The sequence below is a fragment of the Clarias gariepinus genome, chromosome 11, assembly GCF_024256425.1.
Source record: "Clarias gariepinus isolate MV-2021 ecotype Netherlands chromosome 11, CGAR_prim_01v2, whole genome shotgun sequence".
NCBI classification, from domain to species: domain Eukaryota; kingdom Metazoa; phylum Chordata; class Actinopteri; order Siluriformes; family Clariidae; genus Clarias; species Clarias gariepinus.
The window spans coordinates 2,375,131-2,391,048 of record NC_071110.1 but is presented as its reverse complement, the minus strand read 5'-3'; the positions used below and the strand labels follow the sequence as shown (position 1 = coordinate 2,391,048).

General features: G+C 41.8%; 1 protein-coding gene across 1 annotated transcript; it reads left to right on the top strand.

The window, feature by feature from the left end:
• The first annotated feature begins 7,859 nt into the window (after positions 1-7,859).
• LOC128533228 (putative nuclease HARBI1) lies at positions 7,860-8,668 on the top strand. Its single transcript, XM_053507488.1, has 2 exons — positions 7,860-8,299; positions 8,344-8,668. Exons 1-2 carry the CDS (start codon positions 7,860-7,862, stop codon positions 8,666-8,668), a joined length of 765 nt encoding a protein of 254 aa, XP_053363463.1.
• The last annotated feature ends 7,250 nt before the right edge of the window (positions 8,669-15,918 follow it).

Genomic DNA, 15,918 nt, shown 5'->3' with positions numbered 1-15,918 from the left:
GCACAGAGGATCTTATGAGGAATCTCAACATTACTGGAAGGAAGACCAATATTGTTCTTCGAACCATAAGCCAGGATAAATCTGTGCCCTCTTACATTGTCATTGTAAGTATATTCACTGGAAGGAAATAACTTCATTCAAATGCCTGAAGTCTACTCACAAAGGAGCATGCCTGTTGACATCTGTAACATACCCACAAATGAAGAACTGTCTAAATGGCCTTACTTGAGTCAGGTAAAGTTTCCCAAGATTCCAGCCAAGGTGGAGTTGCTGATTGGAAGCAATATTCCTAAAGCTATCGAACCTTGGGAAATCATTAATAGCCGAGGGGATGGGCCATACGCAGTTAAGACTCTTCTTGGATGGGTCATTAATGGTCCTTTGCAAGGTAAACCCACAGCGAATAGGAATATCTCTCATGGCGGTGTTGTTAACAGAATCTCTGTCTTAAACCTGGAGAATATGTTGAAGCAACAGTACAACCATGATTTCAATGAGAGGTCGAGAGAAGACAAGGCTGAAATGTCTGTAGAAGACAAAAGGTTTATCAAGATTGCAGAACAGTCTATCAAGTTGGAAGGTGGACATTCATTCAGGAAGGACAACACAGTGTTGCCTAACAATTACCAAGTGGCAGAACAGAGACTTCAAAGTTTGAAAAGAAAGTTCAAGAGGAATGAACAATTCAAAACTGAATATACTGAGTTTCTAACAGAAGTCATAAGTAAAGGTTATGCCGAATTGGTGCCACAACAAGACTTGAAGAGAACAGACGGTAAACTATGGTACATCCCACATCACGGTGTATACCATCCACAAAAACAGACTATAAGAGTTGTCTTTGACTGTGGTGCTACCTTTCAAGGTAAATCCCTCAATTCAGAGCTTCTTCAGGGTCCTGATTTAACCAGCACACTATTCGATGTCCTTACTAGATTTCGTCAAGAGCCTGTAGCAGTTATGACGGACATCAAAGCAATGTTCCATCAAGTCAAAGTCTCAAGATCAGATGTTGACTTCTTACGCTTCCTCTGGTGGCCAGGCGGTGATGTGAGTGTGCCTGCTGTAGAACACCGAATGCTGGTACATCTTTTTGGAGCAGTGTCATCCCCCAGTTGCGCTAACTTTGCCCTAAGACAAACAGCCAAAGATAACATTGACTCTTTTCGAACTGAGATAACAAGCACTGTCCAGAACAACTTTTATGTGGATGACTGCCTGAAATCACTTCCAACAGAGAATGAAACAGTAGAGTTTGTAAAAGATCTTACATCTCTATGTCAAACCGGAGGATTCCATCTTACAAAATGGATGAGTAACAGTCGCACTGTTCTTGCACATATTCCAAAGGAAGACCGAGCTCAAAATGTAAAAGAATTAGATCTTGACAAGGAAAAGCTTCCCACTGAAAGAGCTCTTGGATTGTTGTGGTGTGTGGAGAATGATGTGTTTAAGTTTAATATCACGATCAAGTGCAGATCCCATACCCGAAGAGACCTACTGTCAATTGTGAGCTCTATCTATGATCCACTTGGATTTTTGAGTCCGTTTACTTTACCTGCCAAACGAATTCTTCAAGATCTTTGTAGGAGTAAATATGGTTGGAATGAAAAAATACCTCAAGATGCAGTGGATAAGTGGATGAAGTGGATAAAGGATCTGGACGAGATACAGGATTTCAGAGTGGCACGTTGTGTCAAGCCAACTAGTTTTGGAATGCTGAAGCACGCTGAGCTGCATCATTTCTCTGATGCTAGTGAACAGGGATACGGCACAGTAAGTTATTTGAGACTGACTGATGATATGCAGACTGTACATGTGGCTTTCATGCTGGGGAAAGCCAGAGTGGTCCCGCTTAAACATGTCACAATTCCACGTCTTGAATTGACAGCCGCAGTGTTGGCAGTCAGAGTTGACATTATGCTAAGAAAAGCATTGAAGCTTGATCTCAAAAGCTCTATCTTTTGGACCGATAGTCAGTCAGTGCTGAAATATATTGCAAATGAGAATGCAAGATTCCGCACATTTGTTGCAAACAGGATCTCTTTTATCAGAGAAAACACAGATGTAACACAATGGAAATTCATCAGGACAAAGCAGAACCCAGCTGACTTGGCATCAAGAGGAGTGAGTGCCAGCACATTGGTAAAGTGCAGAGAATGGATCCATGGACCAAACTTTTTGTGGAAGAAAGAGGAGGAATGGCCTCAAGAGTCCTTGGTACCCGTGTCACTTTCACCTGATGATACTGAAGTTAAAAGGAACACCACTGTGTACAGCACTGTCATTAAAGGAAAGGAAAATCCTACTAGCCAACTGCTTAACTACTTTTCAAGTTGGACAAAACTGAAGATGGCAGTAGCATGGTTCTTGAAGTTTAAGAACATCCTTTGCTTGCTTAATGCAAAAGGGAAAGAAATTCAGGCAACCTCTATGAATCGAAGCAAGGTATGTGACCAATTGAAAGCATTCAAGACGTCTCTTGGTGGACAATCCATAGTTTTGGATGATCTCTAAAGCAGAAAAAGCCATTATTAAGTTTTGCCAGAAACAAAGATATGCAGAAGAAATATCAAGAATTGAAAAGGCATCAGTTGTTGGAAAGCGGTTGAATCGGTTCAGCAGCTTGTACAAGCTTGATCCTGTGATGGATGATGGAGTTTTGAGAGTTGGAGGAAGGTTAAACAAGTCTGCAATGCCTGAGGAGACTAAGAGACCAATAATTCTACCAAAAGATCTTCACATCTCTACTCTTATTCTTCAACACATACAAGAACAACTCGGACATGCAGGCAGAAATCATGTTCTCTCACATCTGAGAAAGAAATACTGGATCATAAATGCCAATTCTGCAGCCAAGTTCTGTCAAGATGCTTTGTGTGCAAGCGTGTCAGAGGTAAGATTGGAGAACAGCAAATGGCTGATTTGCCAAAGGAAAGACTACAAGCAGATCTTCCACCTTTCAGCAATGTTGGTGTTGACTACTTTGGACCTTTTGAGACAAAAAGAGGTAGAAGTCAAGTAAAAAGGTACGGAGTCATTTTCACATGCATGACGTGCAGAGCAGTTCACCTAGAAATGGCTCACTCACTAACCACAGATTCCTGCATTGACGCTTTAAGACGATTTGTAGCCAGAAGAGGTCAAGTCAAGCGTATTTGATCCGACAATGGAACTAACCTGGTGGGTGCAAATCGTCTTAAAGCGTCAATGCAGGAATCTGTGGTTAGCTTTTCAAAATAAATTAAAAAAGAAGTGCACATTCTTGACCATAACCTTAATACAGTGGATCCTTGGATTGTAAGTAACTTAGTCTGCAAGCTCTTTGCAAGACAAGCAAAAAATAGTAATAAATTTTAACTTCAATGGCTTTTCTCTCTTTCGTGCTGCGGGATTGTGGGAAATCATGTCAGTGCACGTGCGCACTCATATAGTCATGTGTTTGGGGGAGGGACATGTTGATGACATTTGGTCTGCTGTGTGTATGGGGGGAGGGACATCTAGAGGTGTCAATAGGTCTTACATACTCAAGAAAAATCTTGGATTATTCAGTGAAACAGAGGCTCTGCTAAAAAAGACACATCAGTCACTTTACCTTAAATAAAAGGTCTTTCTGAGTGTTATAAAATAGTTGTAACATAACAGATGTACAAACGGTGCGCACCGAATACTAAACCAGGCACGAGGATTAATTAACAGATGCATATTTCTTAGCCCCACCCCCATTTTATTTTTTTTATAAAATTGAAATATTTAATAAAAATATCAAAGAATATTATTGTGTATAGAGTATTTAAAATCAATTAAATTTATGTTATCATTAGGAAAATCTCAATTTCTTCCATTCCAGATCCCAAGAGAGTCTTAAAGTGTGAAGTGTGAGAACAGCTGATTCACACCTGGGCAGGGGTGAATTATTTGCATTTGAATGTTGTCTAACATTGTAAAGCACACACAGTAACCTAAAAGAACAACAACCCAGAATAAATAGCTATAAGAGGCCCAGATTATACTGGATAAATATTTTTAAAAATCCTCTGCGATATTTAAAATTTTATGCATGCGGTTGAGCGCTGATTAGGCTACGTAGGAAATTAAAGAGGAGAAAGTAATCAACAATAGCCCACGTTTAGAAAAGCATTTTTGTTTAGACTCTAAAAAAATAATCCTGCATTTATTTTTTGGCGTGCCAGCTTCCACTTTTTAGTTAATAACCGATAGGGGTTTTGAGCTGTATACACATGCATTTTTGCCTAAACAACTCTTAAAACTACACCTGTGGCACAATAACTAATATTTCGAACATTCCCACATGGAAAAAACCTATATAAACATATATGTTTTAATATAGGTTTTGATATAGGTTTTTAATATATGTGACATATATAAAATTGGCCATTTTCCTATATTATATGTGCATATATGCGTGCATATATGCGTGCATATATGCACCTATATAGACATATATGTGACATATATAAAATTGCCCATTTTCCTATATTATATGTACATATATGCGTACATATATGTGTACATATATACGTGCATATATGTACCTATTTAGGTACATGTATTCACGTATATATGTACGCATATATGTATGCATTACTAAAATCTAGGTAAACATATGCACACATATATACATGCATACATGTACCTATGTGCATATATTCACCTATATTTTTACCTAGATACTAGTAAAATTATTAAAATCCATAGCTGCTAGACAACATAAATAAAAGCCCAAAATGCTGAAATTTAATTTTTTAATTTTTTTAAGAACAAATAGTAAAAGAACAAAAATATAGTACAAGAACAAAAATAAGACAAAAAACTCAATAGGAAAAAAAATATATATATACATTTTGAGGACCTTCTCAGCTTCGTGAGCTTTGAATTGATAGATGTGCCTATCTGCCCTCGGGTGGCTGCCGGCCACTTCTTCAATGTAGCATCTAGAGAAGACAAAAATAATGAGACAGTATAATAATTATAAAGGATTAAGACGTGAGCAAGCGATGAAATAGTATATAGGTCCCAAGCAGATACAGTAACAATAATGGGTGCCCTACCTTATGCAGTCTCCGATGCCTAATAAACGCGACCAGCTGCTCCCAATCACCTCTGGTTGGCTTTCCACCTTAAAGTAATATTTCAAAATTATTATTAAAGGGGGGTAAAATGAAGGTGGAGAAAGCAAGAGTTTTTTTTATATACACATCACGTTTTCTTGAGGTCCAAGAAAATACAAAAATACCAAGTAAAAAAGCGATGGCCCGCACACAAACATAATTTATTCCACAGAACATGACTAATTTTTTTTTTTTTTTAAGGACAGAAGAGATTAGGAACATGTTTTGTACCATTTAGGTTGCAGCAAAGTCTCCAAGTCGAAAGTGCCTGTCATGTCTTGCATACTGAAGGAGATGAACGCAGGTGCAAGTTTAGATGAAAAAACAGAGGTTTATCATCTTCTTCGTATTAAGGAACAATAAACATAACAGCACAAACGAAAAAAAGAACTAAACCAAATGAAAACGGAACGGCTCAGCAACCGTGTCCCAGGCTGGGTCTGCAGGGGGCTGTGTAAAGCGCACTTGAGAATGCGAGTACTCCCTTCTTTCATGGGAGATAAACCACTAGGTGGACTGACTTTCCACAAACATACGTATAACCTTAATGCAAGTCCTTTATGATCCACCGCCACCTCCTGCAGACGCCACTCAGTCCTGGGAGAGAGAGAGAGAGAGAGAGAGAGAGAAAACATACAAAGTGGTGAGAAACAAACTTAACGTGCATATCAGTGACCAGACGAGGTGGTATGGGTTCGGCTGGGTTAAATAGAGTGACACAGGAGGTAGACACAGGTGATATTTGTTTAGTGTTTGATTAAATCAAATGGGGGAACAATACCGACACAGACACACTAGGGGGAGACAAAAGCCACGGCTCAGTAATCCGGTGAGCCTGATCTTACTCCCCAGGACTGAGGTGGCCCAGATGTGACAGTGCCCAGCAGCAGATTCCACACCATGGCAGTAGCAGAGGTGGCAAGGCGGGCTGCTCTCCACGCTTCTGCCTGGCAAAACACCCCGGAGCCCTTTCAATCTGAAAAATAATTTTACATCACAATATTAATTTATTGGCAACTTTTAAAAACTTTATGTTTCATACTGATTCTTGCTTAGCTTCCCAATAGTTAATAGAATTTTATGTATAAATGCAGATTAATGATAAAGATGTGAAACAGTGTTATAAGCTAAACAAAACGGAGCCAAATACATATTAGCAACCATAATCTAAAGCTATCCAAAACAAGGTGAAATACATTAGAACATTTATAAACATCTGTAAACTCCATAAGGCATTAGCTTAGCCACCGGGAAATATCATGTTTGTGCTACATACAGTAAGGCAGCATGTTAGCATGATTTACCTAAACTATGTAAATGGCATTAAAAGCCAATGTGTCACACAAGCTAACAAGAGCTAGCTGAAGTGAGGAAAATATTTACTAATATTAGTTTAATATTATCAGAATAAGAGTTATATAAGACTTAATAACTTACCCAGTGTGTCCTGTTGGATCTATTCTCTCTTCAAAATGCTCCCGTTCGTCATCAGAGCCACACAGTCTTCTTCTGAGGTAAATGTAAACTCCTCCCACTGTCCAGAACATTCTGAAGAGTTTCCTTGAATGTGTAGTAGCGCGTGTCATCTTCCAAACGTGCAGAAAACTGAATCTGTGTGTAAACTCAAGCCTGTCTTTGTGTGTGTGTTTTTCATGCCGGTGTCCGGGGGCGTGGCCTAGTATGTAAATTAGCCGGACTGATTTTCGTGTGATTGGCGTGTGGGCGTGTCCTGCCTCGGGTCATTAGCAGATAATGAAGTGCGACAGAAATTCTAAAATTTTTATAACTATAGTTAAATTCCATAACATGCCAATTACATGTGATACCAATTTCACGTGTTCGCTCATACGTTTTTTGCATTTTTTTTTTTTAGTTAGACTCTTAGTTATTGCCTTGATAATAGAAAATATGAGCTAGGCATCATGTATGACAGTTCCCAAAGTAAGATATGAGCTAAAATGACCAGGGCCCGGTTTCTCGAAAGCTTCTTATCGCTAAGTAATTCTTAAGTTGTACCTTAACCTCTCTCTTAACGTTATGGCGCCTTTCCCGAAATGTTCTTACACTAAGTATCTCTTAGCTTAGTCACACGTTTGTAAGGTTGGTCTGGATCAACCTTAACTCATTCTTAGCGTAGTTTCAGCTCAAGACGCTAGTCGCCACCACTGAGCAGTAGTCTTTGCGGTGTATGCAAGCGCATTCTGGAATGTTATCAAAGTCGTATTAATTATGGAATATACTGTAATCAAGTTTAAGAATTTTATTTTATTTTATTTTATATCAGTACTAATAGAGTGACTTTTAATTAGCCTATTTCATAATGTGACTAATGCATTAAAATTGCCAATCACTTTTGATATTGAACAGGTGGCAAACAATTTGGCTCTAACGCCAAGATCGCATAAAGGGGTAATCATGGTGGCGTCCAGAAAGCAACAGATATGGCTGCGATACAGCGTGTTCTTGTGCTAAACCAAAGACGGTGCCGTCCGCGGAGCCGTGGGGTGCATGTAAATTTTTTCTTTAGGCAAAACTTCAGCCCTCTTTATATTTTGCCTGACGTGGCTATTTTAAAAAGTTTCGCCTTCCAAGGCAACAGATTCTGAAACTTCTTGACCTGCTCGGACTTGCGCTTGCCAGGCCAACGCGTCGCTCTAATGCTTTACGTCCTGATGTCCAGCTGCTTGCAGCGCTAAGATTTTACCTTTTTCCCCTACTGGGAGCTTCATGGAGGTCGTGGAAGAAGGCTACGGCCTCAGCAAACCCTCTGTGTGGAGGTGCGTCCTCGCTGTTACTAACGCTCTTTTGCGCCATGCTGGGGATTGGATTCATTTGCCAGCAACACGCCAGGAGGTCCAGGAGGTGCACCAGGGCTGCCATGCCATTGCTGGCATTCCTAGAGTCTTAGGCTTAGTGGATGGAACACTAATCCCAATCTTCACTCCATCAGTGCTTGATCAGGCTTACATGTCGCGAAAGGGATATGCGGCAATAAACGTCCAGGTAGTGGTGGACCACAGGGATCTAATCAATGACCTGGTGGCGAAGTGGCCTGGCAGCACCCATGACAGTTTTGTCTGGGCCAATTCTGCCGTGGGTGAGCAAGCAGAAAGAGTTGAATTTGGTCAGAGCATGTTTCTCGGGGACAGTGGATACCCTCTCAGAACGTACCTCTTCACAACGGTATCCAACCCTTCTCTCCGACTGAAAGAGCCTTCAATGTTGCACACATTCACACTCGCAACATCGTCGAGCGTGCAATTGGACTCTGGAAGCTGCGCTTTAGGTGTCTGCACAAGTCTGCAGGAGGATTGCGCATAAAGCCTTACAGGTGTTGCGCAGTTATGGTGAAAACAGCCATGCTCCATAACATGGCTCTGCGTGGAAACACACCTTTACCAGAAGAGGAGGAGGAGGCGAATGAGGAGGAAGATGCAGAGGTGGACGTTAAGGTCTTCAATCCTTCACAGAGAGCTGCACTGCATGCTGCCGGGGTTGAGGCAAGGCAGCAGTTGATTGAAAATGTTTTTGTTTAAAAAATTTTTTATTTATTATTAGCAATCATCCATGACTGGATGGACTTTTTTTGACATTTTATTTTATGATGAAATTTGATTTAGTTAAATAAGAAAATAAACTTTCAAACCACGCATCCATTCATTTTTCGGTGTGATTGTAATGCTTAGAACCTCTTTGATCTCATCGTATTCATTACATATGTGCGCTATACAACCCCAACGACTGACATGCTTCTCCTAAAGTTGTAGAGGCCTAAACATTAAAATCTCTCTGTCAAAAGTTAACTGGATGTCCAAGCTAAAATGCTGTATTGCTGACTCAGGTCGCAAGATTGGAAGAGCTTCTCTCGCCGCTGCTCTGCCTCAAGCACAGCAAACCCTTTTCAAACACTCATCTCCATCTCAGACTAATGTCGGTACTCTGCTACTACAAACAAGTGTTTAAAAATAAACATCCACCTAATACATGCTTTAATTTCCTTTAATAGATTAATATAAATAGAGCAACATTTACACGTAGGTTTTATTGCTAATTGGATTTAGTTTTTCTCCAGACACATGAAGGCTGAAAAATGTCTTGTCTTTGTGCCACACGATTACTTAGTCTTAAAGAAGACACACACTTGAGACTGGGGAGCTTGGATCATCCTCGACACTTTATTAACAGCAACATATTAAAAAATTTAAAGAAATAGGTGCAAACACTACAAATGACATACAAAAACTATTTACACAGACCACACACACACACACACGGTCACTGGTGTGACTGTTGCTCAGCATCTATAAAAGAAACAAAAACAAACCATCAGATTACAACGAAAAACTGGCTTACCTTCAGATGGCAGCAAGATTGGTACTGAGATTGAAGGCCTATTGAACTGCGCCTCTGCCAGGGCATGCTGTTGTTTGGCCAGCTCCAGCTTGGCCCTCTTCAGCTCCAATGAATGGTGTGCGAGGTCGTTTCCTTCCGTCAGCCGACGCTCAATGTTACCAAGCTTTTGCTCAATGTTATGCAACACCACCAACCTTTCGCGTTCGAGATTTATGAGTTCCTTGCTACAGCGGCATGGTAACAGTTTGCGTGCTGTGCTGTAGCGACGTCGTCCTGGCAAGAACACGCGTTGGTGGAGTAGTGCACTCTTCAGGCTCGCTGCTACCAGGAGAGGAGAGTGCTGCAGGCTTCTGAGTAACCGGGGAGCATGGTGTACTGGTAGGTGGCGATGTTCTGGCCTGTGAGCATGAGGCACGCTCGGCATCACTTCTTCTCACATCAGTCCCCCCAGGGATTCCATGAGAGGCTGATTCTCCCAATACTGCCAGTGCCTTCTCCTCCAGTGGTGTTAGTGGCGACACTAAACTGGACCCAGCACCTGTTTTTGCCCGGTCTCTTCGGACTGCAGCAGCTCTCACCTTGGCAATGCTCGAAAAATCGTGCCATTTTTTCCTGACATCCTGCCAGTCTCTGGGTGCACCTGAACCGGAGGCAGCCATCTTCCTCGCAATCTCACTCCAGAGTTCTTTTTTTAGTGCTGTTGCACACGTTGTTTCTAAAGCTGGCGAAGAGTGTTGCCTTGTGGGTGAACACCTCGTCCAGCAAAATTTCTAGCTCATCTGATGAGAGGCTTGGTGCCCTTTTCTTTCGTTGCCTCTTCTCTTCCATCTTATCCCTCTCTCTGTTTAGTGTAGGTAGATTGCTTTTATTAAGGGTTTCAACCAATGGCAATTAAGAGTGCGTTGCACATAAGTGACCGCAGCTGTTTGTGAATCAACTATGATTCGGTTATCATAGTTGATTGAGAAACAGCCGCAGCACAGCGTTCACTTCACTGTCACTACAGGTTACATGAAAATATTACAGACAGTTTGGTGATTTAATTTATATAATTGTCTATTATTTGTTGCATGCTATTGATAAGTTAACCCATGTCGAAATAAACGCTATTAAAAGAATTTAGTGCAATGTTTAGCATAGAAAGCGCCGTCTTTTTTAACACTGTCATGCAAAAGGAGTCAAAAATCGATTCCTGAGCAATCGATGTCAGCTAATTCAGGACCTTCACTGTAGACAGTGCCTTGTAACGTCGGACGTAAGAGGCAGCGACTTAAGAAGACTCCTAAGAGACAGTTCAAGAAATACACTTAGAAAAGTTATCACTTAACGTAAGATATATCTTAAAAGTCTTCTTAGCGCGCGAATAGTGTGCGTTATTGAGAAACTGGGCCCAGATCCTTCCATGAGCTATATAGGAGACATATCTTGTATGTACATACTGTATAGGGCTTATATGTGGATATAAAAAAGCAATACAGGAGACCTATATGGCCTGTATATGCACATAAATGCGCCTCAATTTTGCCTATATGCAGCATATATATTATTATATATATGCACATATACTGCATATAGGCTTCATATATGCGCATATATCCTCATATAGGTGAGGAAAAATGTGCATATATCCTCATATAGGTGAGGATAAATGCGCATATATACTGCATATCTTCTTTGTCTTTCGGCTGTTCCCTTTCAGGGGTCGCCACAGCGAATCATCTGCCTCCATCTAACCCTATCCTCTGCATCCTCTTCTCTCACACCAACTAACTTCATGTCCTCTCTCACTGCATCCATAAATCTCCTCTTTGGTCTTCCTCTAGGCCTTCTGCCTGGCAGTTCCAACCTTAGCATCCTTCTACCGATATATTCACAATCTCTCCTCTGAACATGTCCAAACCACCTCAATCTGGCCTCTCTGACTTTATCTCCAAAACATCTAACGTGGGTTGTCCCTCTGATAAACTCATTCTTAATCCTATCCATCCTTGTCACTCCCAAAGAGAACCTCAACATCTTCAGCTCTGCTACCTCCAACTCTGCCTCCTGTCTTTTCTTCAACGCCACTGTCTCTAAGCCGTAGAGCATCGCTGGTCTCACCACTGTCCTGTACACCTTTCCTTTCATTCTCGCTGATACTCTTTTATCGCACAACACACCTGACACTTTTCTCCACCCATTCCAACCTGCCTGTACCCGCCTCTTCACCTCCTTTGAACACTCTCCGTTGCTCTGGACCGTTGACCCTAAGTACTTAAAATCCTGCACCTTCTTTACCTCTGCTCCCTGTAGCCTCACCGATCCTCCTGGGTCCCTCTCATTTACACACATGTATTCCGTCTTGCTGCGGCTAACCTTCATTCCTTTGCTTTCCAGAGCATACCTCCACCTCTCCAAATTTTTCTCCACCTGTTCCCTGCTCTCGCTACAGAGCACAATGTCATCTGCAAACATCCTAGTCCATGGGGACTCCTGTCTTACCTCATCTGTCATCCTGTCCATCACCAGAGCAAACAAAAAGGGGCTTAGAGCCGATCCTTGATGCAGACCCACCTCCATCTTAAACTCTTCTGTCACACCTACAGCACATCTTACCACTGTCTTACAGCTCTCATACATGTCCTGCACCACTCTAACATACTTCTCTGCCACTCCAGACTTCCTCATACAATACCACAGCTCCTCTCTTGGCACCCTGTCATACGCTTTCTCTAAATCTAAAAAGACACAATGCAACTCCGTGTTACCTTCTCTGTACTTCTTCGCCAGCATCCTCAAAGCAAATACTGCATCTGATGTACTCTTTCTAGGCATAAAACCATATTGCTGCTCACAAATGCTTACCTCTGCCCTTAACCTAGCTTCCACTACTCTTTCCCACAGCTTCATTGTCTGGCTCATTAGCTTTATACCTCTATAATTGCCACAGCTTTGCACATCTCCCTTGTTCTTAAAAATTGGCACCAATACACTTCTCCTCCATTCCTCTGGAATCCTTTCACTCTCCAAGATCTTGTTAAACAAACTTGTCAAAAACTCTACTGCCACCTCTCCTAAGCACTTCCATACCTCCACAGGTACGTATGTCATCAGGACCAACAGCCTTTCCACTCTTCATCCTCTTCAACGCCCTTCTCACCTCACTTCTACCAATATTTGCTACTTCCTGTTCGACAACAGTCACCTCTTCTACTCTTTGTTCTCTTTCGTTTTCCTCATTCATCAACTCCTTAAAGTACTCCTTCCATCTTCCCATCACCCTTCTGGCATCTGTCAGTACATTTCCATCTCTATCTTTAATCACTCTAACCTGCTGCACATCCTTCCCATCTGTATCTCTCTGCCTTGCCAACCTGTACAGATCGCCCTCTCCCTCCTTACTGTCTGCATACAAGTCCTCATATGCTCTTTGTTTGGCCTTTGCCACCTCTACCTTCGTCTTACTCTGCATCTCCCTGTACTCCTGTCTACTCTCTTCAGTCCTCTCAGAGTCCCACTTCTTCTTAGCTAGCCTCTTTCCCTGTATACACTCCTGGACTTCCTCATTCCACCACCAAGTCTCCTTGTCCACTTTCCCCTTACCTGATGATACACCAAGTACCCTCCTACCTGTCTCCCTGATCACATTGGCTGTAGTTGTCCAGTCAACTGAAAGCACCTCCTGACCATCCATAGCCTGTCTCAACTCCTCCCTAAAGACTTCACAACATTCTTCCTTTCTCAGCTTCCACCACTTTGTCCTCTGCTCTGCCTTTGTCCTCTTTGCCTTCCTCACCACCAGGGTTATTTTACACACCACCATTCTGTGTTGTCTGGCTACACTCTCCCCTACCAACACTTTGCAGTCACTGATCTCTTTCAGGTTACAACGTCGACACAAGATGTAGTCGACCTGAGTGCTTCTGCCTCCACTCTTATATGTCACCCTATGTTCCTGCCTCTTCTGGAAAAAAGTATTTACCACTGCCATTTCCATCCTCTTTGCAAAGTCCACCACCATCTGTCCTTCTGCATTTCTGTCCTGAAGACCAAACCTGCCCATCACATTTTCATCACCTCTGTTCCCTTCCCCAACATGTCCATTGAAGTCTGCACCAATCACCACTCTTTCACCTCTGGGGATGCTCTGCATCACTTCATCTAACTCACTCCAGAATTTCTCCTTCTCTTTTAACTCACATCCTACCTGTGGGCATAACCACTAACAACATTGAACATTATCCCTTCAATTTCCAGCTTCAGACTCATCACCCTATCTGATACTCTCTTCACCTCTAGAACATTCCTTACAAACTCCTCTTTTAGGATAACTCCTACTCCATTTCTTTTCCTATCCACACCATGGTAAAACAATTTGAACCCTGATCCTAAGCTTCTAGCCTTGCTACCTTTCCACCTGGTCTCCTGTACACACAGTATATCCACCTTTCTTCTCTGCATCATATCAACTAACTCTCTTCCCTTCCCTGTCATGGTCCCAACATTCAAAGTCCCTACCATCACTCCTAAACTCTTGCCTTTCCTCTTCTCTCTCTGCTTACGAACACGCCTTCCTCCTCTCCTTCTTCGACCAACAGTAGCCCAATTTCCACCAGCAGCCTGTAGGTCAACAGCACCAGTGGCGGTCGTTGTTAACCCGGGCCACGACCGATCCGGTATGGGAATTATATTCTTGATTCGCATCATTGATTTGGCAAATGTTTCACGTCGGATGCCCTTCCTGACACAACCCTCTGCATTTATCCAGACTTAGGACTGGCACAAGAAGACACTGGATTGCGCCCCCCGTGGTTGCATTGGACACTAGAAGGGGTAATTATGTCAAAATGCTCTTTGTCGACTACAGCTCAGCATTTAATGCCATAATTCCCTCCACACTCACCAAGCTGGAGCACCTGGGACTCAGCTCATCCCTGTGTCAGTGGATCTTCAATTTCCTAACTAGCAGTCCACAAGCAGTACGGATGACAAGACAAAGAAGCTGATGGTAGACTTTAGTACAAAGCAGGAGAGAAGCTACCAGACCCCCATTATCAACAGGAGCCCAGTGGAGAGAGTGGACAGCTTCAGATACCTCTGTGTTTACTTCACGCAGGACCTGTCATGGTCCTGTCAACTGAACACCGTGCTGAAAAGGCCCAACGGCGTCTTTACTACCTCAGGCACTTGAGAGACTTCAGACTGCCCTCCAGGGTGCTCAGGAATTTCTACTCCTGCACCATAGAGAGCATCATGACGGGAAACATCATGACCTAGTTCAGACAGATGTGCTCTACAAAGGGTGGTGCGATCAGCTGAATGCATCATCCACACCGAGTTCCCTGACCTGCTTTCAATTTACAGCAAACGGTGCTGGACCAAGGCCAGGAAGATCGTGAAGGACCTCCACCACCCCAGCAATGGACTGTCCTCTCTGTTGTGGTCAGAAAAGCAATTCCGCTCCCTGAAGACAAACACAGAGAGACTGAGGAGGAGCTTCTTCTCGCAGGCGATATGGTCTCTCAATCAGTACACCACACAGGACAAAACCATTTTTAACATGCATAATTATGACATTGTCCCTTTGCACTCGTTCTGGACATTCATGGACACTTACGGACACTGCACACCTGCACATTGACATATTTCTATTTACTTATTCTTTATTCTTATTGCACACAAGTCACTTTAAATAAGACACCTTCATGCATATTTGACCACCGCCCTGTCATTTTTATTTTATTTACACTAAAATTTTTCCATATTTGTACAGCTTTTCTTAAAGTTTTCTTATATTTTTCTTATATTGTATATTTTCGGCTTCTATAGATATATTATTCTTATCCTAGCTAAATTTATTTTCTACTGTATTTCTTTTTTATTCGCATTTATTTACTATTAATAATCTTTTATTTATAAGGTCACAGGCGATCATATAAGAATTTCACTGCATATCGTACTGTGTATGACTGTGTATGTGAAAAATAAAATTTGAATTTGACAAAGCATTAAAGTTGTTTATTTCTTCATAATAATCCAACCCAGTTTGTGTGTCAGGAATGACCCCTAGAGGGCACCTTGCATCATGAGACTTAAGGTGCATTCCAATCAGCCTGAAGTACTCTGCGAAGTATACTTCACAGGGTGTTTAGCCATGTTAAGTGTGATATCAAACTGCAAGAAGTGAAAATTTTCAGTTTAAACAGAACTGCGAACGGTGTAGGGAACAAGTGAACACCAGGTCTTCACTTCACCGGAAAAGGGAATGAAAAATGTACCATATGTCATGGAGCGTGAAAAAAAATGGAGCTCAAAAAAGGATATTTATATATGTATTATCATAATCTGCTTTGCAACAATGACAATTGTTAAAAGTGCTATACAAATAAAAATAATTATTACAGAGGACAACATCATATTAAAAGGACAAAACAATTTAAATTTTAAATTAATA